At 47.2% G+C, this 11,638-nt stretch overlaps 1 protein-coding gene across 1 annotated transcript; it reads left to right on the plus strand.

The window, feature by feature from the left end:
- Positions 1-6,679: 6,679 nt before the first annotated feature.
- Positions 6,680-11,240, plus strand: LOC105820070 (chromosome unknown open reading frame, human C20orf197). Its single transcript, XM_012656474.1, is given in 4 exon segments — positions 6,680-6,702; positions 7,213-7,378; positions 7,381-7,545; positions 11,193-11,240. Coding segments are annotated over 4 exon segments (402 nt in total).
- The last annotated feature ends 398 nt before the right edge of the window (positions 11,241-11,638 follow it).

Consider the following 11,638-nt stretch of genomic DNA (forward strand, 5'->3'; position numbering starts at 1 on the left):
TGGATCTAACCTAGCTCCCGTCTTTAACCTGTGACTTCATTTGTGCGATTATATTGTATACACACCCCTTACAGTACAGAAGCAAAACTGAATTGGAATCAGATTCCATTCAGTGCAGTTAAATACTGCGTGTGAACATCCCCATCCAGGAGTGCATTCAGCGTAAGCTAATGTGAAAGTAGGTGTTTCAAATGCTTGCCTTACACAAAAGCCCTTAGCATATTGCTCTATGGGTGTTTCCGAGTGTTTCAGTGATATCTGGGGAATTGGTTGGGTTTTTTTGGATGGCCTGGAAACATGTTATTATTTTTTCCCCTTTAACGTAACGGATATGAAGCCCTGATGTCTGAACATTTGTTCTCCGAATGTTTCCAGGAATGGGTAATATTTGGATAATGAGGGGTGACCTCAGTTGCTGGTGGAGGGGGAGATTTTCATGTGACTGGGCGAGGTCCAACAGGCGGAGAGTGGGGAGGAATGGGGCTTGTCACCATGAACGGTAATGGAGATCCCCTCGCAGGGCCCCTGCGTGTTGTCAGGCATTTTGCAGCCTGGCTGCAGCGGGAGGCTCATCACACCGACTGACTTTGCGGAGCTGGAATGCAAAGCTCTGCCTGGCTCCCGGTGCAGGCACAGGGTGCACAGAGCTTGTAATTAATTAGAGCCACAGCTGATTGATTTTCTCAAGGCTGGCACTCCAGCCGGTGCCGGGAGGCCCGGTGGTGCTGCTGTGCCGAAGCGCTGCCCGGCCCGTCTGGGAGCCAGCCTCGGCGGGGGTTCTGCAGCCTCTCCTGCAGCACATCCGGCTTGCCACGGGCGCTGCCTGAAAACGTGGCCTGGTGTCGATCCTGCAGGATTCTGCCGGAAGACGCTCGTGGCCTGGAAGCTGGTTTTGTAGCCGCCCCGCCCTGGGATGCAGCTTCCGTGCTGGCGCGATGAATGCAAACAGGCCGTGCTCCGGACCTGCCGCAGTCTGCCAGGGAGGGCCCCTGGGTGACACTGCTAATTAAAACTGTGGCATTTGGAGGCAGGAAGAAAGTTAAAAGCTCTGAATCATTTTCCCTAATAGAAATCTTATTTTGTAGGTGCTCATGCAGGTCAGGCTGACCAGGAAAACCCACAAGTCACAAATGAACTCGAATGGTTTTATTTAATTTACTTAACTCAGTGGCTGGAGTCAGAGTAGGGAGAGGGGCCTGCCATCAGCTAGGGGTGGGGGCGCCCACCCTCATCTCAAGCCCCCAGGCCCAGGGGCTGGAAAGAGAGAGCCGAACTTTCTTGGAAGGATCTGGAACTGCTGAGTGGATGCTTTGGAATTTGCTGACCCAGGCATCTGTGAGCGCAGCCCGGCCGGCCATCTCTGCGCCAAGCTATGTATAGTGCGATGGCTGTTTTCAATTGGAAATGCATTTTCAAGTGGTGGCAGTGAGTGGAGAGCGGCTATATCTGGATCCATTAGTCACGCCGAGAATTCCCTTCTTTCCTGTACTTTCTGGCCAAAGTCACTGCTTCGAATGCTGATGGGTGTCTGGAGCTGGCTCCTTTGAGAAAAGTCGGAGGCCCCTGGAAAGGCCCAGGGGAAGGTGTTCTGTGAATGCGGGGTGGCAGAAAAGGTCTTACATGTGCAGGCCCGGCTGCCTGCAGTGGCAGGAGCAGGACTCTTGCTTCAGAGGCGCTAACTCCACCAGCGTTCTGGGGCTAATTTGTGAAGTTGCCTCTTCCCACGGGGCTGGGCAAGCACAGCTAGAATAGGAGCAATTTAATTCCCCGGATCATGGTCCTCTGCGGTGAAAACCAGACTTTGCCTTGTCTCCTTCAGTCGCCCTTTTACAGTCGTAAGAAATGAGGCTGGGGTGGAGCGCAGGCCTGGAGTTACCATGGAAACGCGATACCCAGAACCCTCTTCGGCACCAGTGGCCCTCGGTGTGACGGGCTGTGTCGCAGGCATCGTGCTGTGTGGGGACCTGGCCTGGGCCACCCCTCTGCCTCTGCAGTGACACCAGCCTGTGCTCCCAGAGCAGGGGAACCCAGAGCCCAGCCCGCCCTGCAGGAAGCTGGGATATCACCAAGGAAACACAACTCAGGGAATTTCCCTGAAACTCACAGAGACCTCCTTCCAGAATATTCTCCAGATCCTCCTCCAATTCCAGTCCTCCTATCTCCAAGGAAAGGATGCCCTGTGGTAAGTGGCCATGCCCATCATCGTCTTTGTTTCACGCCTGGCGTCTTGGGCAGTGCGAGGAGGGGTCTCAGGTGCCTATGGGCCGTTCTCAGCGGGTTCTGCTGGGGGTCGGCACCACACACGGCTTTGCCTGGGTGACGGCGTTAGTCCTGTTGCACGTCTCCCGGTGGTATAACAAAGGATTTGGCTAAATCCTCGGAATTTCCCGAGTTACAGGAGCATCTTTGTTATTCGTGGTGGGCCTCTCTGACCATATCTAAGTTTATGCTAATGAGAGCTCTGCACAGGAGCGGAGCACACCAGAAAGGCTGGCCAGGTGAGTAGGGGCTTGGGGCTTTGGCCCACAGGATATCGGACCTCCAGGGAGGGGAGGAGCACTGGAGATTGAGCTCAGTCACGTGGCCAGTGATTTAATCAATCACGCCTATGTACTGAAACCCCAATAAAAACTGTGGACGGGGGCCCAAGCAAGCCCCGTTCCAGCCTCGCCCTCTGTGTCTCTTCATTGCTACCCTTTATAATAACGCTGTAATATAGTAAGGAAGTTCCGTGAGTCCTGCCAAACTATCAAACCTTGAGGGGGCCATGGGAACCCTCGGATGTTTAGCCTGTCGGTCAGAAGAGCAGGTGACCAGGGATCCTGGAGCTCGTAGCTGGCGTCTGAAGAGAGGGAATTTTTGTGAGGACCGTGCCCCGACCTGCGTGTCTGAGCTCATTCTGGGCATTGTGCCTCCGGCCGGCACTGCAGCTCCTCACGGCACGTTCAGGGTACAGGCAGCGGACGCCTCTCCGCACGTCCACGCTCACACGCGGTGCTGCGCCGAAGCGGCTGCTCTCCAGAAACACCTAAGGGGCTCGTAGAAATAAGAGCTGCCTGGGACCCTTCCTGAGCAGTTCTGATTCCGTAGGCCCACAAGGGGACCTGGATTCTATATTTTTGAAAAGCTTTCACGGGTAGCTCTGAAGCCAAGTCTTATCCGAGACTCACTTTCTTATAAAGCCAAGCACACATCCCAAGCAGAGAAAATCTGCTTGAAAGAAGAGGAAATGCAGTAAATTGGAGAGGCCACTTGCCAACGTTCAAACAACAGGGAACACAGGGACAGCAGACAGAAAGTTACATGCCGGGCGATCAGTCCTGCAGCCTCTGTCCTCCCGTCAAGGTCAGTCTCTGGAAAGGCGTATTTGGCAGCATGCGTTCATCTGCCATTGCGGTGATATGGAGACACCTGAGAAGCCTTCTTGCCTCTTGACATGTTCTCCCCGGACCTTTAGTATTTCCTTAGACCCTGACATCAGCGTCCTGTGATGGGATGCACAGGATAGATCTCGGGGTTCCAGGCTAGAAGCCCTAGCTGCTGCTGGCAGGAGCCACGACCCTTAGCACTGAGGGTTTGAGCAGATGGGGCTGTGAGCCCTGGGTGTGGGGCGGGGTAGAATGCCTGGGGAATGGGGCGGCACACCAGGAACTCACTGCGACAGCTTTCTCAAGCTCATCCCCTTCCTTCCTCCCCTGCCACAGCCTCAACCCGTGTTGTCTCCCACCAGGGCGACAGCCACAGGGTCCTCTCTGACATCCCTGCTTCTGGATTTGCCTCTATGCGGCCTTTTCTCCACACAGCAGCCCTGATGATCCTTTAAAAAGTCAAGCAGACTACGTCTTTCCCTTGCTTAAGATCATCCAAGGCTCCCTTGCGCTGTGAAAATTAAAACCAGAGTCCTCGTGATCTGTCCCTGCCTGTTTCCTCCTCTTCACTTGGTCCATTCATGCACTGAACTGCAGCCACATGGGCTTGCTTTCTGTTTCTCAAAGAATTCCAACTCTCTTCTCCCACAGGGCCTTTGCATAAGCTGTTCTGTGATCTGAGAAACCAAAATAGATGTCCCTTTATCAACTAACATGGCCCCTAAAGTTAAGTAAACAAAAGTTAACTGCAGGGCAAGGGCTCAGGGGTTGGCTAGCAGGGCAACTTCCTAAATTCCTACGGCTACAGGAGAAACCGCACTCTTGCTGAACTCCCTGACAGTAGGAGCTATCAGGCAAATTGTCAGACCCTTGCCCAATGTGTCCCGAAGATGCTCTCTCTTCCAAGAGTGAAAGGGCAAGTTGGTTTTTATGCCTCACAAGGCCTGTATCACACAGTAGAGTCATATATATTCAGCAGGTTTGGGGGAAAGCTATATTTATCCATGAGAGGAGTTGAGCGCATGCGTAATGAGTAAACATATATGTAACATACATCTCATATTCACTTCTGGGCAGGGTTTTAGCATTACGACGAGGCGGAATTTGGCTCTTTCCATAAAAGGTGAACACATACAAAGAAGGACACACAGAAAGTTTGTACAGAGTCTCTGTAAGCTGGCTGAAACTGGCGTGAGGTCTGTGGTTCTTTCTCAGGAGAGAATGTTTGTAAGGCCAGTCCTTTGTCCAACTGGAGTTGCAGTGGTCCAGGTCCTCCGGTCTGGGCATCTCATGTTTAATTGTGAGGCTGGGAAGGCAGTGACATGAATTACAGGGCTGAGGTCGGGTTACCTGGAGAAAGCCATGCACATAGAAGTCGACTCTCCTCAAGAAGGAAAATTATAATTTTCTTGATCTGAAAAATAATACCAGGGAAACGTGTAGATCACACTTTTGGGGGGGGTGTTTAAACTAATGAGCTTTGGTTAAAAAAAGATTAAAAACCTTTCTGTTTGGAGCAGATTGGAAGAGTCTATTCTTGGAATTTGGAGTTTCTCATAAGCTGTGTCCCCAGGGTGGCCCGGTTAGTGGCTGGTGGCTCTCCCGGGGCGGGGGTGGGGCTTGGTCACGGAATGTGGACCTGGGCAGAGCCAGCTTAGGGCTGGGTTTTCCACATACACGGGCAAAAGCATTTCTTCTTGCTAAGAGCAAACATACAGATTCCAAGGTGAGATGGGGAGAGTTTGATGCATCTTGGTTTGTAAATAGTGAGAAAAGGACCAATATTAACAACAACAATAATAACCAACACCACTAACTGCGTCAGGTCCGTCCTGAGTGCTGTGAGTGCTCGATGTCACTTGTTCTTCACAGAGTCCCCGGGTGCTTTCTGGGCTTGTCCCATCGTGTAGAGGGGCTGGTTATGGGGGGCAGGCGGGTTTCCTGGCCTGCATTACACACAGCCATTGTGATATCATTTGAAACTTAAGAATGTCTTTGTGTCATTATATTAGCAATGAAGTTGGTGCTGCCATTATTAAACCCTTACTGTGTGTGAGGCATTTGTGTACACATGTGTGCGTGTGCACGTGTGCTTGTGTGTGCATGTGCGTGTGCACATGCGAAATAAAATGGCTCATGTGGGGATGGAGGATCCCAAACACAGAAAGAGGCTGGGACTGTGCTGCTACCAGAAGCGGAGCTGCAGCCACACTGGGGAGGCCCAGAGAAGTGGGTTCAAAGCCACATTTACTGCCAGTCCTCTGTGTGTCCTTGGGCAGGTCACTTCAGCTCCCTGAGCTTTGTTTTTTAAAATATTTTTGACACATTAAAACCTGAGGACCGTTACACAAGTGGACAGAGGTGTGTGTGGATGGTCAGCTGGCCCAGGCCTCCCTCCCTGCCCCACCCTTGAGCAGTGGAACATGTTCTTATGCGTTCCAGGGAAATGCCGTGTGCCACGCTCACAGAAAGTAAAGTGACCAGGTAGGCGTGACCTCCTGCACCCAGCTTGGTGCGGAGCCCTTTGTGGGCACTGTCTTGCTGACCTCCCAAACAGCACGCTGAGGTCAGCACTGTCCTTGCCCGCAGTGTGAAGATGAGGGGAGCAGAGATTTTAGGAGGAAAGGGAGGCCACGCACTGGGGATGGATCCAAACACGGATTAATCCAATCAGGGCCTGTGCTCTCCAGTCTCACACGGGTCTTGAACTCACTTCTCCCCACTTGCCTTCCCCTCCCGCACCCCTGGCACCAGCCGCTTTTGCTCGGACAGTAGCCGTGACTGGGTTTGGGTTTAGGTTGTTGAATAATCAGAATTCTGGGTAACTTTTCCAGTGTTTGATTATTCCCACTTCACTCTTCCCAGTAATCCCCGGGCCCGTGAAAAAGCCAGCTCCTGTGATACGTCATTCACAGGAAGGGCAGAAAGCCCTCTTGTTTGTTCTGAACTCAAGATTTGGGGAGACCATGGCAGTTTATCAGTGAAGGGATTCTACCCCTGTGCTCATCCCTTGCTCGGTGTCATGGAATCAGCTCTGAGTGAAGCCATCAAGTTTAAGCCGCTAATTGCTTCCTCATCGTGCAGAATGAAAGCTACATCCCTTAAAATACACCAGACAGCTAAACATATTCTTTGCTTTCCCCGGTGCTGGTTATGGAATCCAGATGTTACTGTCATAACCACTCCGTGAACAAACAGAACTCCAGCGGCGGGAGCTGGCTTCTCGGCCTTCGTCCCCGCCTGGGTTCTCCAGGGGCTGAGTGTGAGCGTGGCCTGGCTTCCCTGCAGCCCCTGCCGGCAGGCAGAGCACTATGGGCGTAGCCACACTCTGCAGGTGAGTTGAGCAGGATTAAACACAGGATGCATCTGAAACCTCTGTGGACTTAGCAAATGCGGGGAGCTCTAGGTCCCGGAGGGTTTGGGTACAGGAGACGATGACTCGCGCAGAGCGAAATAAGTTGAACTCAAACGTATTTAGGTGCAGCAATTTAATTCCGGTCCATAGCAGGTGAGGTTAATAATACTGACAGTAGCTACTATTGGGGCTTATCATTAATCTTATCACACTGAATCCTCACAACTCTATGAAGGGGTTCATTTTACCGACCGAGATTCGAAGAGTGATTTCCCCAAAGTCCCTCAATAAGTAAATGGTGAAGGTAGAATTTGAGTCCAGAAAATCTGGTTCTACTATTTCCTATGTTTCTATTTGGTTCAAGCTGGCTTTTCTTCTTTCAAAACAACTTCAATGAAATCCATGGTTTCGGAAAATAAAGTTGGTTTTGAGATTCAGACAGTAAGTGCATTGTTAATGTTTATTCTTTTATCTTGAAAATAATGACAGGTTGATAAAATGTGCTCACTCACGTCAACATTTCAAACAACACAAAGGATACAGTGTCAAATTAGGGACTGGCCCTACTCTCAGCCCCCAATTCCATATTTTTCTAGATATTTTGCACATGCTCCAGCCCACACTGTTCCGTGATACGGAATACTCCAGAGATACTCCAAGAAACAGAGACTTCTAGAGTCAAGAGAGCTGGGAAACTCTTGGACAGTCACAATGTGCATCCGTGTATTAAAGGCTCTGGGAAGTTCTGCACCAAATAAACCCTTTTGGCTTGATTCAGTCCTGGGTTTTCAAAACCTGCTTGCCCATGGCACACCTTATTCCGTAACACAAGTGTGCATTTTTCTTAGAGCGTGGCCTGAAAAACACCAGTCGAACAAGACCATGCATTCATCCAACAGGTATTCAGCAAGCAGGCACTTTGGGCCAGGTCGGTGCTAGGCTGGGGAGGCTCAGAGGTGAACCAGGTGAGCCCTGGCTCCTGTGGGGCTCACTGCTCATGGGAGAGGCAGCACTTAAGTCAACAGGAAATGAAGAAACACACAGGTACTTTCAGATGCTGGTGATGACTAACAAGAAATAAAGAGGTCCATTTGGTGCCTGCTTTCAGAGGAGGTCTTCTCAACAATGAGACAGAATGAGCCATGCAGTGTTTGGGAGCTACGAGGGTTTCAGGAGAGAGCAAGAGTGAAAACCCTCTGACATATATAGGTACAAATAAGATATAATATATATAATTTTACATATTTGATATCACATTAAATGCTGGTACCTGCCCTTTTTCTCAACCAAAATTTCAAAGATAATCAATAAACATATCTCACCATCATCATCTTTAACAGCTATAGAGCATTTATATAAGAACATATCCAATTGTTCTTAACCAATCACCCCTGGGTGGAAACCCAGGAAGTTTTCTTATGCATGCATTTTACTTACTTCTGAAATGGTCTCCTTAGAATAAATTCCTGGAAATAGCATTCTTGGGTCCAAATGTATGAACATTTTACATTTTTACACAATAATGACACACTGCCTTCCAAACTTCATTCCCTGCAAGACTGCATGAAAATGCCCATTTTCCTAAATGCTTACCATGACTGCTTTTCAACTACGTTTAAAATCTTGGCCAATGTGAAGGGTGAAAAATTATGATTCATTTTTATGTATTTGATTGATAACTGACTTGAACACACCCCTTAGCCTTTTGCATTTCTTCTTTTGTTCATATCCTTTGCCAATTTTTCTGTTGATATATCAATTTTCTTACTGACTTGTAAGAGTTCTCTGTATATTGCAGATAATAGGCCTTTGTCATAAGAATTATGAAATTGTTATTGTCGTCATCTTTGGTTTTGTTTATGGTGTTTAAAGCCATTTCAATATTGTACATTTTTGTGTTGTTAGATTTATGTCTTATTTCATGTTTCCTGAGGCTCATATGTTTAGAATGGCCAACCAACCCCACCCTATGATTGTATAAATATTCTCCCATATTTTCTTTTAGCATTTTTTGTTTGTTTGTTTGTTTTCTTTTCGTGTAAACCTTTGTCCTTTCAGGAATTCACTGTGCAGTAAGGAATGGATTTGCTTCCAGTTTTGTATTTTCCAAATGGCTTTTCAGCCATTCCATTTCCATAGTCTGGCTTATTAGAAATGACCACTGTGTTAGGTGCTGAGATATCTGTATACTTGGGACTATTGCTGTAAGCTCATTTTCTGTTCCTTTGAGCTATCTTTTGATTCCTTTGTCAAGCCACACTGCTTTCCTGAACTGTCACCACCTAATACATTTTTAATAGCTAGCAAGACAAGTTCTTCAGTACCACTCTTTTAAAGAATTTTTCTGGCTGTTGTAAGATGTTTATTCTTCCAGAAAAATTTTGGAATCATTCTCTTTTTATTCAAGGTAAAATATATGCCATATTGATATGTTGAATTTATGGACTAATTTAGGAAAAATATATCTTTATTGTATTGAGTTTTCTTATCCAATAAAAAGACATGAATCTCCATTTATTGAAATCTTTTAAATGATCTTTACTCAGACTTTATTTTTGGCTTTATATATGTCCAGCACATTTATTGTTAAATTTATTTTTAGGTATTTTGGGGCAAATGATTTTCTAAATTATATATTTTTAACTTGTTATAATTTACATATGAGATAGTCATTGTTGTATATATTATTTGTAGCTGATCTTATTTTTATTTTTAAAAATTTTTTCTATTATTTTTGGGTTTTCCAGGAATAAAAGTTTTATTATCCACAAATTATGATTGTTTAGTCTTTTCCAGTGTTCATGACTGTTTTTATATTCTTGTCTAATTGCTTTGTTCAGCACTTCCAGAATAATATTACATTAATATAATAGTAGTGATAAAGGGCACTGTTAACTTTTTTTGTGACCCTAATGGGACAATTCTGGTATTTTTACAGTTAAATATGATGGTAATTTTTGAATTGAAATGTGTATTTTTAAAAATCATATAAGGAAGTATCAATCATTTCCATTTCAAGTATCAGAAATGGATATTAAATTTTATCAAATGATTTTATATTTGGGAAAAGAAACAATTGTGTGCTTCTTTTTCCTTTGTCCTGTTAATGTTGTGAAGATATTTCAAAAAGTTCCCTAAACTGAACAGCTCTTGGATTGTGTGAGGCAGTCGCTCGTCATGGTGTATTAGTCGCTCGTGCTTTTTTAAAGCTTTCTGCATAAACTTTCTCGAATTGCCTTTTCCGTGGGCATCTATGTCAGGCCCTGGTAATCAGGTTACGCTGGCTTTTGAAAAACCATTCTGTGACTTTTTGTCTTTCTCAATGCACTGGAATTGTTTAAATGGTGTAGGAATAACCAGTTCCTTGAAGATTTGAGAAAATAAGACTCTAGCAAACAGTAACACACACCCCACTGTTGGGGGTGTAAATTATTTTAGCCACTTTGGAAAGTCGTTTGTTAATATCTAGTTAGGTCAAAACGTTTATACCCTATCATCCTGCAACTCTACTGCTATGTCTGTACCCTAAAACAGTGGTGCCCAACCTTTTTGGCACCAGGGACCGGTTTCACGGAAGACAGTTTTTCCATGGATGGGGGTGGGGCGGAGCTCAGGCGGCCATGTGAGTGATGGGGCACGGCTGCAAACACAGATGAAGCTTCCCTCACTCCCCCGCCGCTCACCTGCTGCTGCATGGCCCAGTTCCTAAGTTTCATGGAAGACAATTTTTCCATCGATGGGGGCGGGGGGGGGGTGGTTAATTTATGCAATGGACTACTCTGAGGCAGATAAAATGATAAAATTAGATCCACGAATATCAAGCTGGAAAATTCTCAAAAACTTAATATGGGGGAGGGTGGCAAGAAGAAGGTGGAAAAGAACATGTTCATCATGATACGATTTGTGTAAAAACAGGAAACAATGTCACATATGATTTTATGAGCCAAAGTGTCAATGATATAGGCACATATATCACCAAAAGTATCATAGAATATCCATCACCGTAAGAAGCAGGGTTTCCACTGGGGAGGGAGGGCGAGGAGAAGACACGGTGAGATGGAGACAGCTTCAAAGTCTCAGTAGCATTTTATTTATTCAACAAAAGGGTCTGCTGTAAATACAGAAAAAAAAGTGATGTCCTTTAAAGCCGAGTAGCAGGACCTGGGTGTTCGTTATATTAACCACACTTCGCTCACGGCCTCACCGCGTCCTCTGCAGCCCCACTAATTTCTACCTGGTTTCTCCATTAAGGACTAGAGCGGTCTGTCAAAGCCTCCTGCTGTGTGCCTACCAATCCTGTTTGTTTATCCTCCTTTTAAAATTAGAGATGGATGCTGGACACTGACAATTGTTATTCTAGGTGCTTTGAGTTGGCTCACACAGTGCTCCGCACAGAGAAGGTGTTCGATAAATGCTACATGATGTCATCTTCGTCATCGACACTCTGGCTCTATGCTCACCCCCTCCAGATCCTCTGCTTCCCTTGCACTGGGATGAAGCCAGTGCCCTCGGGGTGACCCCCTTGGCTCTGGCTGCTGCCAGGCAGGGGTGGGAATGGTACCTTGTTGCAGAGTTGGGGCGACGCCCTTGTGCTCGGAGGGACCGCTGTGTGTGTCCTTCGTGGGCTCCTTCGACTGGCAGGGCTGATTCGTAGGCCACCCTGCAGGACTGGATACAGTGCTTGTCAGTGAAAATGAAAGGCTGCACCTTCTCCTCACAGTCCTGCTGCTCAGCTGGTCTGCCGGTGGGCACCAGCCTAAGCATATGGCAGCCCGTGCTCCAGCCTCCCGTCTTCTTCTCTCACTTGTCTGGGGGCTGAAGCGATCTGCCTTCTCTGCATGCATTCCCCGGGACCCAGTTCTGATCTATCTGGTGGATTTCCATCTACGCGGCATGGTGGGTGCGCTTGTTCTCC

The sequence above is a fragment of the Propithecus coquereli genome, unplaced genomic scaffold (assembly GCF_000956105.1).
Source record: "Propithecus coquereli isolate 6110/MARCELLA unplaced genomic scaffold, Pcoq_1.0 Scaffold503, whole genome shotgun sequence".
NCBI classification, from domain to species: Eukaryota; Metazoa; Chordata; class Mammalia; order Primates; family Indriidae; genus Propithecus; species Propithecus coquereli.